At 30.2% G+C, this 17941-nt stretch overlaps 2 protein-coding genes across 3 annotated transcripts in view; both read right to left on the reverse strand.

Moving 5' to 3' along the window:
- LOC142329264 (uncharacterized) overlaps positions 1-10538 on the reverse strand; it is a 42169-nt gene extending 31631 nt beyond the window's left edge. The window contains exon 1 of the mRNA XM_075373689.1: positions 10227-10538. The gene's annotated coding sequence lies outside the window, so the exon portion shown is untranslated. The remainder of the gene's footprint in view (positions 1-10226) is intronic.
- LOC142329262 (uncharacterized) overlaps positions 1-15716 on the reverse strand; it is a 141172-nt gene extending 125456 nt beyond the window's left edge. Inside the window, exon 1 of one of the 2 annotated variants that reach the window (XM_075373686.1) lies at positions 15626-15700. In XM_075373686.1, the coding sequence (XP_075229801.1) occupies positions 15626-15692 (67 nt within the window). In that variant the 5' untranslated portion in view covers positions 15693-15700. Of the gene's footprint in view, positions 1-15625 lie in introns of both variants that reach the window. The other variant, XM_075373685.1, reaches the window with a different exon arrangement.
- Between the last annotated feature and the right edge of the window lie 2225 nt (positions 15717-17941).

Genomic DNA, 17941 nt, shown 5'->3' on the forward strand with positions numbered 1-17941 from the left:
TTTTACAGTTCATTCGGAAAGTCACTGTGCAGCACACTTTAGGATTACGAAATGGGATTATGCTTTAGGATTCAGCATTAAATCGGTTGCCCTGTCGGTTCATCAGGTGTTGCTCAATAATAAATCAAGATGTCAGTTGTTGAGTTGTGATTGAACATGCTTCATTTCATTTATCAGAATCACTATAATTCTGGACTGCATTTTTCTTGTTGAACATATCTTTTGCGAAGGTGACAAGTAGACTGATTAGTGAGGCACAAGTTTTCTGAAAAGTTTCCAAATACTCCTGCTCCTCACCATAATGCAGTTCAAAGTCTTACCAAAAAGTCTCAGGCAACCTGGTTCTGATGCTGATCGAAGTGGAAGACCGCCTAAAATAAATGAATAGAAGCTACTTGATATTTCAGATGCTATGGCCGAAAATCTGTCACACAGTCAATGTGTAAGTTAGCACAGCAGCAAGATATCAGACTTACTACCACACATAAATTGTAAGAAAAGAATTGAAACTTTTCCTCTACAAAGTAATGTGTTCAAGAACTGAAACCTACAGATCATGGCAAAAGAGTAAATTATTGTCCACGTTTTATTAAACAAAATTTCTTAGGTATCCTCCACATTACATTTTTTTTTACAGATCAAGGGTGGTTTCATCTGGGAAGGTATATTAATTCACAAAATACACGACTGCGGTCAACAACTAACCCCCATGAATTACACAAAGTTGTTATGAACAATTTCAGTCTGGGTCGATGTGAGTAGAACGCCCATTGTGGGTCCAATCTTTTTTTGAAAATACATTTAATAGTGATCGTTATTGTGCTGTTTTAATAAACTTTATTAGTCGGTTAACAGAAATGAAAATCAATCACAATTGGTGCCAACAAGATGGCTCCACAGCTAACATGTTAATGACTTTTTTACAAAATGTCTTTGGTGAACGAATCATTTCAAGCGGTTCATAGCCTGCATGATCACCTGATCTGACTCCCCCAGATTACTTTCTACAGGAGGTAGCGAAACAAGCAGTGTATCACAACAGATCACACATGATGGACAAACTAAAAACCACAATAACAACATATGTAAGAGACATCAGCTTCTAGTACATCAGCTGGTTAAAGTGTTTGAAAACAAAGTGAAATGTGTGCAGTGTTGTACTGATGTTGGAGCAGGTCAATTTCAACAACTTTTATAAACTATTCCAATTATTGTAATATTCATTTCTATAAAATAATGAAATAAAAACACAAAGTTACAATTAAGAAAATTTCATCATTACATTTCAATAATTTCAGTGCACAGCAACTTTCCGAACGCACTATAATGAGTGGTTATAATTAAAATTCTATAACTTTCAACTTACTTCTTTCCTTAAAAATTTACATAATTATCATTTGGAATCCATAATTCACTATATAATTATCATAATCATCTCCCTAGCAGTAAGTTCCCTACACCACTACTGTCTCAATCCATTTCTGTCCAAATCCTTATCCTTTAATTGCTTGTAATTTCCAATCTTGACCTCTTTTCTTAACTTCATCTTTGCTTCCTTTCTCCTTCTACTGACCCTTCCAATGCAGTTGCACAGAATTTTGCTTCCCCTAACTTCATATCCCAACCAGTTTGCTTTTCTTTAATATATTTCCCATTCAAGTACTCTTTTTCTTTTTGAATTCTGTTTATTACTTTCTCCTTCCAATTTTATCTGCTCATCTTACTTTCTTCATACAAATATCTCAAAAGCCATCCCTCTCTCTATGTTTCACTTCCATTCAACATAACACTTCATGCATAGTATTTGGCTAACCTCTTCCTTAACTCTTGTCCAGATTTTTAACAAATTACAATTTCCTCTTCTTATTAAAGGCTTCCTTTACCACTGCTTTCCTTCCTTTAAATTTCTATTGTGCTCTTCTAGTCCTCTGTCACCATGGTCCCCAAATACCTGTAATTTTTTTACTTTCTTTCTTCTTCCTTCATTTGTCATTACCACAAAATCCACTATGTCATTTACTTACAATACTTTATTCATTTCTTCCTCCAAGCAATTAACAATATTTGAAGCATGGATCTGCTATCAGCTAGAATTATCATATAACCCAGCAAACAATATGAATCTTATTTTTTATCCTCCAATACTTATTTCTTCTCTTTTTTCTAATATATTCTTTATCATATCTTCAATATAAATATTGAACCAAGTAAATATTTTGATGCAAATATTAAAAATGATTATAGTTTATATCAACTTTATAATATGTAACCTAGTGTTCATAATGATTTCCAAAATGGTTTTCATGGCCCCAAATCAATTTAAATATCGACATTATGGGCCTGTTGAGTTTATTGCAATAATGTATCTATAATTTTTTAAAGATGAAAAAACACTAATTCTGATTTCATTAATTATAAATATCCCAAGATGAAAAAATACATCTTAAAAAATAATAAATTATTAATGATCATATTAATCTTAGTTTTGATAAATCAAGTTCCCAATAATCCGATTAAAACTAGAATTCAAAATACAGGTAAGAGTATGGTTCCATTTCAAGCGGACAAACCAGACACGACCAGCACAGATCTATGCCCAGCAAATGCTATCAAAAACAAATGCGTGCTGCACTATCAGATTAATTCTAGTTAAACCACTTCAGACTAATTAATATTTCAACCATCTGTCAACCAGCAAGTGAATTTGATTTTTCTTCAGAAAGCTGGTCATTTTGACAGTAAAAATGAACTATTTTTAAATGTTACCTTGAGGCAACTGTTAAGTTTTTGTCCAGATTCAATACATTTTCAATGATCATCTTAAACAATTTTCAGTAGCCTGAAAAATGTAGTCAAACGTTTTTATACCCATTCTGTAATATTCTTTTAATTTTTCAGAATGTTCTTTTAACATAAGTATAATTTATTATATTTCCCACTGATACTGCCCTGGTGTATATCATGAATCCAAAATTTTCTTCTGAGCCGCCACAAGCAATATTTTCTACAAAAAATGTCATTCCATTTATCAAAAGAACTACAAATATTCACCGGATCTAAATCTAAAGCGAAATAATAATAATACTATGAATTTTATTCAACAAGGTTCTAAACTTGTCTGTGCTGCTCCCAGGTTACATTCCTTCAAACAACCGGCAGAATTACATCTGCACTGGTCTGCTTACAATGGAACCATATATCCTAAGCTGAAATCATAATAAATATACTTAATATTTCATTTTGTTATAAAAAAATCATACTTGTATGCAATAACAAAAACAACATACTCAAAAATTTTTAAATTAAAAATAGAATAAATAAAATAGAATGGATATATAAAAATATATAGTTATTACAGAATGCTAATATTCTTCCTAAGCAAGTACAATGTTCTGAATCAGAAAAATTAAAATCTTTAAAAAATAAAAATGTCCATTTAATGAATTATAATACAACAGGAGATTACTCTTAGAAAAAAAATTAATTACTGCAATAAGAATTTCCACTAAATAAACAAACAAGAAGTTGGCTTTAGAAAAGATTCACACAATTGTACTTCTACTTAAGAATAAATAAAAGATATGGAAATTTAATTAAAAAGGACCATTTATTTATTTGAAATAAATAAATGGTACGCAAACCGTTTACATTATTTATAACTGTAAGAAAAACACATAATAAAATTTTAAGAATTAGAAACGTGAAAATGATTTCAATGTTTTTTTCTCTAAATTTGTTACATCTTAATGTTTCTGAATTTTTTAATCTATTAACCTAAGTAATACAGATGACTATTCATCTCTACTATTTTGTGACTCAGTATATTAATAAACATGATGTAAAAGACTCAAATGAGTTTCACTGCTGCTGATATTAATGATAGCTTTCTCAAACTTATGAATTTTCACTGCAAAAAGGAGTAACAATGGAAACTGTTCCCTTATTCGACTTTTGTACCCTAATAATCAAGTTTCTTTTAACATATTCAATATTTTCTTTCATAAATTGATCCATCATAATTATCAAATTGATTTCCATCTTGGTTACTGCATCTCCAATATATCCCATTAAAGCATCTTTTTGTCAATATTTATGTTGTTTTTGAATTGAATTATCTCTTATTTTCCCTTTGATTACATTAAATAAATTATATAAAATTTTTTTTTATAAAAGAAAAAGATAAACCAAAATCATACAAAAAACTAAAAGGAGTTACAAAATGTTTTCTTATTAAGATTATTTATAATACAGTAATACATTAGATTTATCCCAATAGCAAATTGCTTGAATATGTTACCACCTGCAATTTGATGCCATGCTGTGCTGACATGCAATCAAATATTTAATTCTGTGAAAAAGGTAACAAGAAATCATTCAACCTTCAATCTCTTTAGTAAATCAGGTACACAATTTTTATTTTTGAAGATGGCTGCATAATTTTTGAAAAAAATTTGTGTTAAATGAAATATCACCAATGAATGTAACACACTATTGTACTTAATGCACACAGTACACAAGAATCAGGTGGGCAGAGATATTTAACAATTTTTCTGATTTCTAAACACTTTGCAAAACATGAATTGTAATTTCATGCGAAGTATATTTTCTATATTAAACTAGAACATAGTATTTTTTAAGGATATTTAGGTAAGAACAATAAAATTAAAGTTAAAATGAAAGGATTTTTTTTTTAAATTCACACACTAAGAAATTAATGGGATATTTTATAAATTATGCTAAATATCCAATGTTTGATATTTATAGGTTTAGACATCTGGGTTAAGCTTGCTCGATTCAATAATTTTCAGTTACAGTATATTTTGTAAAAAAAGTTGTTAAGAATTATCTATCACACTACAGCTCAATATGTTCATGTTAATAGTATCTTAGACTTACCACAGTATTATGAAAATTACATACTAACAGTTATAACTAACAATGATGTCAAACTGCATCGTTCTCAATATTATGTACTTTTAGCCCATGTTACTTTAATTTTTAAATCTGTCTATTAATTAAGGTAGTCTATTAATATAATATTACTAACCTAACAATAATTTAAAAAGAAATCTACATCGGGAAGCACCAGTATATATTCCTTATCCGTCAATATTTTTTCCTAGCAAGAAAAAGTAAATGGATAAGTGAATGAAAGAAAGGATTAACAAGACTAACTAAACAATAGTGAACAAAGTTTTAAGCGTAATCATATATGTAATTGATATTAACCAATTGAGTAAATCAAGTACAAATAATTAGGGTAGGTAACTGACTGAAGAAAAACATTCCACATTTTTTTTTTTTTTTTTAATAATAGCATAACTTTCTTGAATAAATAACAGAATGTATTACTGTAGATGTGTCTATATAATTTTAATGATGATTACTATTTACACCAGGATGGGGCGATTACACAACTATTCTCAATTTCATGTCAAAGCAGTTAATACCAAAATGTGAATTACAATATTGCTATATTGCAGATTACTTGAAACAGTATCAATGAAAATGTGGATAACTATGTATATAAATAAAATTTTGTTACCTATATATTATAACACACTTTACGACAGTGATATTCGTAACATACAACAATCAATCAGTATATCATTATTTTTAATCACCTATTGCTGTCAAAAGAGTTTTACAAAGATTTACAAGAGTTCTAAGCCATAATGATCAAGTTTCACAACACCTTACCAAAAATTTACAATTTTAATTTACTTTAAGAGTATTTCAACGAAAAACAAGTTAACACAGGCTGGACAAAACTTTACCACAAGAAAACATTCTTACATCTAGAGGTTCCACAGAAAAAAGTGTTGTACCTGATGACAACTCATAACAAACCAAAATCACCTGTAATATGAAATACATTTGATTTCTGAAAATTCCAGTATTTTTTTATAACATGACAAAAGAGGACAAACTTTTTGAAATGTTTGAATTTAATTAGACCATTTAATTTTAAGTGTTAATTAATCATTATCAAAAGAAAATATTATTAATTGATGTTAATTATTTACAATAAATCAATAACGCTTGATAAATTTCTAGCTCAACTGGCACATTAATTACACTGGCAGACAAAAAATATTTTTTAATGATTCTGTACATGTGATATTTCTTAAATTGCTTTTTTGTGTACATTACAGATCTGTAAATACAATTTTTCTATCATCCTCAGTTTTAAATAAATTATGCTACAAAAAAAAATTAAAGGAAAATATAGTTAAAATCTGTAAAATTTTTAATTTTGCATGGCCATACCTGTGTTAGAATGATTTCGCTGATGCTTTTCTTTCATAAATAGCCTCAGGCACATCCTGAATTAATGTCAGACAGTAATCAGCTAGAATGTTAGTATTTCAATAACTTTATAGCAGCTTTCCATCACCAAAATGTCTTGGTGGAAACATTCACCGTGTTCGTCACTTACGTCTTTGAGGTTGTCTGGGAAAAAATCCAGATATGAGTGAAAGAAATGTATTTTCAAAGACGTATTACATCCCATATTTCTGTATGAAGTAAGAAGTTGAGTAACAATATTGTGGTAATTGTCGGATTTTTGTTTGCTGAGAAAATGTTTGCAAATGTCTTTAAATGAAGCACAAGTTGCATATTCTACATTATTTAACGTTGAGTTAAACGCATCATCTTTGAACAACTCTGTTATCTGAAGACGAACAAATATTCTTTCATTATTTTTCCTTCACTTACATTCAGAAATTTCTGCCTGATGTACAAAAATACGGGACTATTCTTCTTCATTGATTTTACAACATTTTTCATTATTTTGAAGGCAATAAGACCGAACAAAGTTAATTCATTCCTAAATCCAGTGCTTAATACAAAGATTGCAGCTGTATATTCAGCTGCATGTTTTGACCTGCACTGACATGATTAATCTTGGTCATGAAGGCTTACTCTTTAGTATTAGATATGATGTCATAATATGCGACTATGATATGATTTAATTCTTTGTCTAGTATTGTTCATTTATAGCTTATAAATTATGTTAGAAAGTTAAACAATAAAAAATGAGCTAACAAAATACAATATAGGAACTTGAAATGCTAACTATACACTGAAAAATGAAAAAATCCATTAATTAAAATTCAAAAATGGTGGGTGATAGAAAAATTCTTAGTTCACATTCGTTTTCAGCATCAAAAACAGATTAAAATCATATAATGCATTTTAGGAAACAAAAATTATGTTTATCAGTGTTATCATTACGAAATAATAAAACAAACCATCTTTCCAACACACAGTTAGTTCCAGATCGGGGCATGAACCCTAATATGTCCATCTTTGACTATTCTTTCAAAAATCTTCATTGCAAAACCTTGTTGGTATCATACCACCCACAAACACTGGAAATCTCTTCTTTGGTTTACCTCTTTGAAGGTTTTATATATATTCCAATTTGATAGATTGTTTCCTCATCCTCCTCTTGCTTTATACTTATGCCAAAACCAACTTAACCGATTTTGTTCTACTTTTTCTCCAAATTTAAACTTTTCCATCAATTTTTCCCCTATTACTTCTTGTTTTACCCAATATACTTCAAACAAATCTCATTCTCCAATATGGGTTTTGTTTACATCTACCTGATTCATTACCCATATTTTTCGCTTTATAAAATAATTTCAAAAAAATAATTTATTTCTGTATTTTTCATTGAGAAATAATATCCATTTAACTAACTTATATTGTTTCATAATGAAATAATACAGTTGTACTCACATTCTTGAAATTACCCACATGAATGTTTTTAGTATCAATTCAAATCAGCTATAACTAAACATACAAAAACTAGAGCCATATATTTATCTGCTACAAATTTTCTGTGGTTTTGTACTACAAATCTAGTTAAACGTCTGAATTCAATCAAAGGGTCTTCCTTAAGCATATTTTTAAATCATCCCCTCCCTGGCATTCAAGTACAGGAAGTGTTAAATTAAACTTCTACAGCTTAAACTCTACAGCGGCAATGATCCTTCAATGGAGTACAACCATTTTCAAATACAACTTAAAAAATGTTTGTAAAAAACGTTTTTATCAATACAGAGGTATTATCATGCAGTGATTTCCCCATAAACGTTTGGTCCTGCATTATGACTTACATTCAAATGATTTTAAAACCTTACTTGATCATTCTGAATTTTTTTTTAATTTTATTACCCGGCTAATCCTGAGAAATATCACTGTGATACCTGCTTCTCCTCATGATGGGAAATATATATTTTTTTTAAATTATAAAACTAGATGGATTAAAGATAAAAATGTTTTATGACATAAATAGGAAAAAACAATTTTAAAAATTGTCACAATTTAAAAAATATGTTTTTTACAAACGTTATTAAAAATAAAATATTCCGTTTTTTGTAAGTTAGCAACCTTACATACCCTGGATCAAATTTTAAAACATTTCTATAAAATTTAAAAATCATCTGCATCTCAATAATTTTAAATTTTCATTCTGTGTGTTATAGGTTTGTGACAGTTACATTATAAGAAAAAAGAAACATGGATCAATATAAATGAATATACTGGGCTTGTTCATTCCTTTTCCGTATGAACTTCAAAAACATAATGCACCTTTTTATTCATTAAAATATATAAATGCATTACTCAGATTACAAACAGCAATCATAGGTAATGATAGATGAATTTTATAGCATGTAAAAATGCTCCCGGTCAGTCAAGCCTGATTGGGGTTAGTATCCCACATATACTTGAAAGCCTATCACTTTGCTATATATACCACCTCGCTATGGAGGTTATATACTACCACTTCACTAGAGAGGTTGACCACTACCATTGCAAACTGCTGGTAGTGTAATTACAAAAATTCAATTTTATATGTTTTGACTTCGGATAATACCAATTTTAAAAATTTTACATTAATCCATGACCTACTAAATATTTTTATCAATTTAAGGGTACATACTACAGATGAAAATTATTTAACAAAGTAAAACTTTTTGACATATTTAAATTTAGTTTAGTACATAATTTTCACATGTAACCATTAAAAGCAGACAATTTACTTATTACAAATAACAAATAACATTTTTAAAAACACGGTGATAAAATTAATAAATGAAAATTACAGGCAAAAAAACATCAGAAACCTAATTTAAACAATTTGCGCTTAACTTAATCACCAACTCATTTATTCCCAGGGAAAATAAAAATTAATTTTTGTATATCAATTTTTTCACGGTTATACCACCACATTAAATTATAATAAAATCCATTTAATTTACTACAAACACAATAGAGGCCAAACTTCGGATACTATTTTAAATGTTAACATCATTAAGAGTTGAAACAAATTTCTTCATAATACATTAAAACAAAATAAAACTAACAACCATAATTCCTAAGATAAAAAACAATAATGTTGAGGACACAATAGCAATTCCTTAAAGTTTAATCTATTACATCTCTTAGTTGCTGATCACATTTATCAACAAAATTATATTAATTTATGTTTCATTGTGATTTTTTTTTAACAGATTACTTTTTAGTGCATTAATAAAAAAATTTCAATTACTTTTTTGAGTTTTAGGCAATTACAAAAAAAAATTTAATATGTAATTATAATAAAAATAAGGAAATTATGCACTTTCAATAAAAAAACTTCCTCATATTTTATTATAATTCCCATCATTTAAATGTTTTTTGAGAAAATACTAAATAGTATAAAGTTTCTCAAAATCATAATTTGAATTTTAATCAAGAAAACTGTACTTAAAAGTATTTCTCAAAAACACTGTTTAATCAGCTCTATTTGCCCCATTAGGCAGTAATTGTTCCTAGCTCTCATAGTTATTCCTATCAACTAAACACGTAAAAAAAATGATATGTTATCCAGTTACTAATTAGTGAATGAATAATAATTATAGTTTAGTTGCTAAAAGGAAAGAAGTTTTGGCAAACTGTATTGCAAACAGTTAGAATTTATTAAAAGAATAAATAAATAGATAAAAATAAAATAATCTATCTGGGATCATAATTGTTTTAGAACATTTTAAATTGTGTGATTTACCATTTTTTTAATATTATCTTCCTGTCGACATGAAATCAATTCTAATACAAATACTATCACTACCGGCAAGATCACGCACAGTTCATGTTTATATAACCTAATATTTGGTAGCATTATTCTAAAAATACGTTAATTATATACGTAGCCAATTTATTTTTTTACTTACACAAAAACATGATGCATTATTTGTGCAATTACCATCTTTTCAATATAAAAAGAGAAACAACCAGTTCTGTTTTTAATATAGTCTTTTAACGTACACTGTAATGACAGTAACTTACAAGTTACAACTTACGTTTATTTTTTACAAAAAGCTTTGAATATTTTACAGTCACACATTAATAACGAAACAGGATTAATCAGGATTACAAACAGTTTTAACTACTTTTTATTCAATATTGCGAAAATCATTAACTTAGTCTTCTTCTCTTCCACAATAAGACACAAACACTACCAACAAGACGCACATTCATTTTGTATCTCAGTGCTACCACAAATCCCCAACAAAAAAGTCGTGTTTTCCAAAGCCCTCACTGCATTATGTTTTTCCTTTATTTATATATTTTTTTACACTAGATTTTTATTCTATCACAAAAAAAAATTGTTATTGTTTAATTTTACTGAAAATGAAATGTTTAAGATTGTTTTTCATACGTATGTTAAAGCAAGGACTTAAGATGGAAAAATAATTCTTGATAATACGTCTCGTAATTCCTCTACTGTTCTGTTACATATATATATAGAGTCTAAGCAAGTATTTTGCCAATTAAAACAATATAACTTTTCAAAGAAATAAGTCCTTAAAACAATCAGTTGTTGGCAACGCTATGGTCATAAAAAACAATGCAGAATTACAAAGCAAAAAATAGTATGGAGATTAAATGCAATCAGTTGACAAATATTTTAGAAAAAGAATAAAACCTTTACGTGATATTTTATGAACTTAAGTTATATACGTCTATTATAAACATAATAACAAAAATATATTGTTATTTTTGTTATTAATAATGTGTACCAAAGTGTATCAACTGAACCAGAAGTGTCCAAAAAAGCCCAAAATCCAAAAATATTTGAATTTGGATTAATGAAATACTTGGATCTTAAAAGGGGAAGGCACATCGGTTTGAATCAGACTTTTTTCGAATCATCTCATTTTTTAACATTATTTTTTTTTAATTTATATATACTGATTTATTAATAATTATTTAACTTTGATTGCAGAAAAAAAATTATGATAAATAATAATTCAATAATAACAATAGAAAAAAATTATGACAAAATATCAGAAGTTTGATAATGAAATAAAATTTTACGTACTTTTCATTAAAAAAAAAACCTGTATATGTAATTTAATAGGCGTACAAGGAAATCATGTGGTGTCCACATCAGATTTTTTTTTAATTGAACCCACAAGAAATGTTTGTGGGCCGGTTAAATTTAATTACTAGGTTTAGTTTATGTGATTATACAAAGTATTTTGTCGAGTAATCAATACAAAAGAAAGACAAAGATAAGAACATATAAAACAAGATAATTTAGAGTATATGTCTGATATCTTCAATTAACTAAGTACATTAATAAACAACACAGATGTATGTTGTAGACCAGCCGGGAAGTCTAGTAGTAAACTCGTCGTCAAAAAATCAGCTGTTGTCGACCAGAGTCTGTACAAGACTATACAAATAACCCAGCAATTGCGACTCCTCCGGAAAAGGGGACGCATTGCTCTTTCCTTATAGCTAGTGCCCCGTTGTGGCGTATTCCTGCTAGCCTACTAAGCGTTAGCACCGAAAGGACTTCAGTGGACGGTCTGAAGGGGAATTACGTCGGGAGGACAGGCTTTATAAGCCTAGCCTTTCGCGTTCGGCCCATGAAATGGGTTCGATAACGCCGGTTGAACAACGGATTGGAATGCAATTAAATCCGTCTTAAAATACTAAATAATAATAAAGAAAACTTGAAAAAATTAGACCCGCTAACTAAAAATAAACCTCAAAAGCACGCCCGATAGAATCACCCAGCAGCAAGGGACTCTGTCCAGGTTCTGCGATAAAGTAGGGAGTAATAAACTCCCGCCAACTTTGTATTCCATTCCACAAGACTATACACCTCGTTTACATAACATACATATCATCCTCATCTCATTCAGCCATCAGCAGATAGTTTATTGTTCACTAGTTGAACAGATTGCAAGGTACTCATTAGGAATAAAAAGTAAAATAAAAAAAAGATGTGTTGAGGTTGTATTAACACAAATTTAAAAAAAAAATCAGACGTGCATCAGACTACTTGAATTATTCATATTAGTAAATACGTCATATTACTAATTGATTTTTTTTGTAGATACCATACATAACGTACCTGTTAAAATAATGATTTCTTTTAAATACTATTCAAATCTCCTTCTTCAAGTTATAAAAATGAAAAAATAACTCCTTTTTTTAATTTTAGAAATAATCATTCATTATTTGAAAAAAGACAGATAATTAAAAACTAATGCATTGAAAACACACAAATACGATGAGTAATATGAAAAAGAATACCGTATTTACTCGTGTAATTTACGCACGTAAATGTTTAGCTAATTTATTTAAATATTAAAAAATAACACATTAAATCAAATAATAGCACATTATACAATGAGCCTATAATGATAGCCATTGATTCAGGAGCGCGAAGTAAGTTACGACACGAGCCTTTGCGAGTAACGAGTGAATTAATGACCATTATAGAGAGTTCCTTACCGTATTTTTTCTACGGGTGAGAAATTATTGGGATTACTGATTTAAATCAATAATAGAAATCGTTGTGTTTTTCTTTTTAAAAAACAGTCACTTTTGTCTGTCCGTTTCATGTTTCAAATTTAGAATAAATTTTACTTAGAATAATGTACTCAAAGAGATGTCGATTTTATTTTTTAGACAGTTCTTCAAAATAAACAAGCAATACATTTTCCGAGAACGAGTTTACATTGTTCGCTAATTTCCAATCCGTTAACTGACGTATAATTTTTATTATTTTATTTTTGTGGCAATAGATTATTAGTCATAAGTTCTTCCTTTTCTTTAATATCGACCGGTGTTAAAGGTATTTCTTCCTTCGAATCTGACGTAATTAACAAAAGGAAAAACAGTGAAATATAGAAACTCAGTTACCGATCGGTGAACCTTCAAATTAATTTTTGTTTGTTAACTACTAAATCGGAATAAAATCAAAGTTAAAAAACAGCTGATACATTAAACAATACCCCCTTGCGATCGGTAAGTGGTTGAAAAGAGTAGGCTTTTGATCGGTTAAACACCCCTGTATCAATGCCGCCTTCCGTGACGCGAATGGTAGCCTCTCGGCCTTCCATCCGGAGGTTCCGGGTTCGAATCCCGGTCAGACATGGCATTTTTACATGCTACAAAAATTGTCATTCATCTCATCCGCTGAAGCAATACCTAACGGTAGTCCCGGAGGTTAAAAAAAAAAACACCTGTATCATACTGAAAATCTGTTTCATAATGACTCCCAATGATGTCGGAACGCAGGTTCCAACCGCGTAATTCAAACATTATAATACAACCGTATTATAATGGATAATTCCTAACGGAACTACCGTCCCATCAGTCAGCTATCTGTTATCTATAAGGTTTTCACCAAGATCTTGACGAATCGCCTCAATGATGTTTTGGACAGATCTCAGCCAATAGAACAAGCAGGATTCCGGAGGGGATACAACACAATAGACCACATCCATTAGTAGAGCCAACGAATACGAAATGCCGCTGTGTTTAGCCTTTATCGATTTTGAAAAGGCATTCGATTCTCTGAGTCATCTTGCAGTCATGGAAGCTCTAATCAAACAAGGAATGAACCAAAGATACGTAAAAATGCTACACAATATCTACGAAACTTCGACAGCGTTTGTCAGCATCGGTAAACCGACAAAAGAATTTTCTATCGGAAGGGGAGTTAAACAAGGAGACCCCATATCTCCTAAATTAGTCACAGCGGTCCTAAAATTGAATGGTCTGAAAGAGGTATCAAGTTAAATGGGCGGAGACTGAAAAACTTGCGGTTTGCAGATGATATTGTACTTTTGGCTAAGGAGGTCGATGAACTGCAATCGCTTATCGAGGATCTTGCAGAAAAATGTGGAGAAGCGGGTCTGAAAATGAATTTGACCAAAGCAAAAGTAATGTAAAACAGATGGGCTGCTGCAGGAGAGATAGTAGTTGACGACAACATCCTAGAGAATGTGGAAGAATACGTCTACCTGGAGCAGTTAATAAACAACAGAGGGGACATCAGACCTTAAATTTTCCGGAGAATCAGGACGGGCTGGAAATCATTTGGAAGATATTCAACAGTGTTCAAACCTAACATGCCACTAGTCTTGAAAAATACGGTGTTTGAGCGGTGTGTTCTTCCGGTACTCACCTACGGATGCGAGACCTGGACTTTAAACGAGTTCGTGAAAGGAAAGCTTCGGACAGCACAAAGAGGATTGGAAAGTTCGATGCTAGGCTACACAAGGAGGGACCGGAAAAGAGCGGAAGACATAAGAGCCATAATGAGAGTGCATGACATAATGGAAACGGTGAAAACTCTGAAACGGCAATGGGCAGGAAACATCGCGAGATGATGTGATGGAAAGTGGACAAAGGCGGTCCTTGAGTGGAGAGGCAGGCCACCAGACCGATGGAACAGAGGCATTAGAAGGGTGGCTGGAACCAACTGGCAGAGGACGGCGGAGGACAGACAGGCATGGCGAGAATGGTTGAAGGCTTACCTGTCGAACTAGACTTGAAGAGGCTACATCTTGTAAAAGATTGAAACAGCTGTATTATAAAAATAATAATAATACAATCGTAGAAAAATATAATTTTATCACTGATTATCACATTTTAGTTTCATTTTACCCCTACTTAAAGTAGTTTTCTCGCATAAATCACGCACCTACTTTTAGGTTAAAAAATGTTGGCCAAAAAAGTGCGGGAATTACGCGAGTAAATACCTGTTAGGAAGTAAATAAGGCTTTTTTTTTTGTATATATTTCAGATCGGCGTAAAAGTCAATTAAAATTTACAAAAATATAACTAACAAAATGGTACTTTACTGTAGTTTTTTAAAAATTATTATTATATTATGAACTTCATAAATAATTCCCAATAAAAGAAGATCATTCGTTATTAAGTTTCAGATTAATCGGTGAAAATATTAGCTACTAATAAAAATATTATTGGAACGCAAAATTTTTTACATTAAAATTTATTTGAAAATAATTCTAAATAATCGAATAGTAATAATATTATAATATTAACATTAATAAATAGATAAAAGAAGAAGAATACGTTTAATTGTGACAAAAACTTTTTCAAAACTTTAGTTAATTGTTGTAGAACGAGAAACAGTAGAAGCGTATGATTGATGGACTTTATTTAGCCACCTTTTAATAATGAATTGTAATTAATAAACATAACTATTACACGTATCTAAAATATCTTTGATTATCAAAACGTATCACTTTAATTAGGAAGTACATAATTTCTTTTACATACAAAACTAGTCGGTACTTACTGAAATTACTGAAGCGCGTAATGATTGGTGGTTTTGTTGTTCCCAAGCGACTTTCTCCGAGAGGCATTTTGTGAGGTCACGTATATTTTAGAAGTAGCATATCTTAAATTTTAATTTTCTTTATCTAAAAATCTATTAATAGCTTAATATTTCGTAAATGTGAATTTTTAATAATAGTATTTATTGATAATAGATATAGCCTCATAAATTTTAATGGAAGATAACATTTTATCGTTCGATTATCTGACATGTTAATCTGTTGCCGAGAAATAATAAGAAAAGAAATTATCCATAAAAATTCCATTAATAAACATAAAAAAAACAACTTCTAACAAAATATTAAAAAAATTATTTTAATTCTTTGTTTTTTTCGAGAAATATTATCTAGTTTAATTACAAAATAAAAAAAATAAACATTTTTCCCCCGTACTTGTGTCTTATTCGGGTTCATTTTAAAAAGTGTAAAATTTTTCCCGTATAATAGTTACAGATAATAATAAACTAATTAATTGAAACTTTATTGATATCAGGCATATTTTATTTTCAATTACTTAACATCCTGATAAAATATATCGCATCAGTGTACAATAAATCCACAAATTCTGCTATATTTTGTCCGTGACGGTTGACAATGTTAATAATTCTAAAATAAAAACTTTTGTACCGATAAGCCGAACGAAACTTTATAACAAAACATCTTTCCATAACTTATTTCAAAACGTTTCAGTTGTCTTTACGACCGTCTTCAGTGACCGATGCTGCTGTTCTCTCTCTGAGAAAAAATAACCTACAATTTTAACGAATTTGTATGTAATGCAATCTTCAAAACGTATCGGAAAATTTTCATTCTTTAAAAAGAAAGGCATCGCGTTTTCTGAAATTGTTTTTATAAATTCGCTCGAAGAAGGGCTTTTAACCTACCGGTAGACTAGTCAGGTGGAAAGGCTGCTTCCTTGAAGATTTCTGACTTCCCTGATTAAAGGAGTGTACTCCCATATTTTGGAGAAGCTTGTACAAGGTAGATGGTACGCTCATCGTCTTCTTCTTGTAACGGTGTGGGTTTTTACTTGTTCAGGTCGCTGCTTCTTACCCACCGGGTTGGTCTAGTGGTGAACGCGTCTTCCCAAATCACCTGATTTAGAAGTCGAAAGTTCCAGCGTTCAAGTCCTAGTAAAGCCAGCTATTTTTACATGAACTTGAATACTAGATCGTGGATACCGGTGTTCTTTGGCGGTTGGGTTTTCAATTAACCACACATCTCAGGAACGGTCGAACTGAGAATGTACAAGACTTTACACTTCATTTACACTCATACATATCATCCTCATTCATCCTCTGAAGAATTATTTAAACGGTAGTTACCGGAGGCTAAACAGGAAAAAGAAAGGTCGCTGCTTCTTAAACTGAGAAAAATCACCAAATCCTCTTTCAACAATATACTTACTCGCCGACCCAGCACCCGCCGCGATCGGTTACACGACCTTCTTCTGGGGCGCTTAGTTTAACGGAGCGCCATAAGTAGGAGGCTATACGCTGGTGTCCCCGTAGGGCACGACACCCGCCTAGTGATGTTCCGGACATGTATTATTGTAATGGGTTTATTGATTAATTATATGTAGTACGGTTAATATTTATTTTCACTAAATATTGAGATGCCCCATGAAAATTGAATTAAAAAATCGAAACGTCGTAAAATTAATAATTAGTGTAATTAATAAATTTTCATCCACATTACTGCTAATTTTCACTTAAAATCATTCTAAAAAAGTATCTCCTACATATTTTTCTCGAATCCCCTTGAACACAAAAAAAATTTCATCAAAATCGGTCCAGCCGTTTAGGAGGAGTTCAGTGACATACACACGTACACAAGAAAATATATATATATATATATAAAGATAAAAATGTTTAACTAAATTTATAAAAATCACCTATAATGCGTAAAACTAACAACTGTTATATTATCATAACTTATATACTGTTAGTTATAAAAGAATAGATTTCGAGAAAATTTTGAGAACATAAATTAATAATAGACTTTTCTTCAAATTTTTATTCGATTATATGATAATAGATAACTTCAGGAAAGGATAGAAGTATCCTTCGGATTGAAAAAGAGCTGCACCGGTATTTACCTGGACCGATTAAGGTTAACCCATAATTTCCTTTACAGAGAACACAATTAATTATTATTAAAAAAGCAAATAAAAAGGTTTTAAGTCCAAATTAATACAAAAATTAATAAACATATAGGTACTTTAATAACAAGAAAAAAGATATGTGAAGACAAATGATTTAAGCTCAAAAACTTTTAGA

The sequence above is a fragment of the Lycorma delicatula genome, chromosome 8 (genome assembly GCF_047948215.1).
Source record: "Lycorma delicatula isolate Av1 chromosome 8, ASM4794821v1, whole genome shotgun sequence".
In the NCBI taxonomy this organism is placed as follows: Eukaryota; Metazoa; Arthropoda; class Insecta; order Hemiptera; family Fulgoridae; genus Lycorma; species Lycorma delicatula.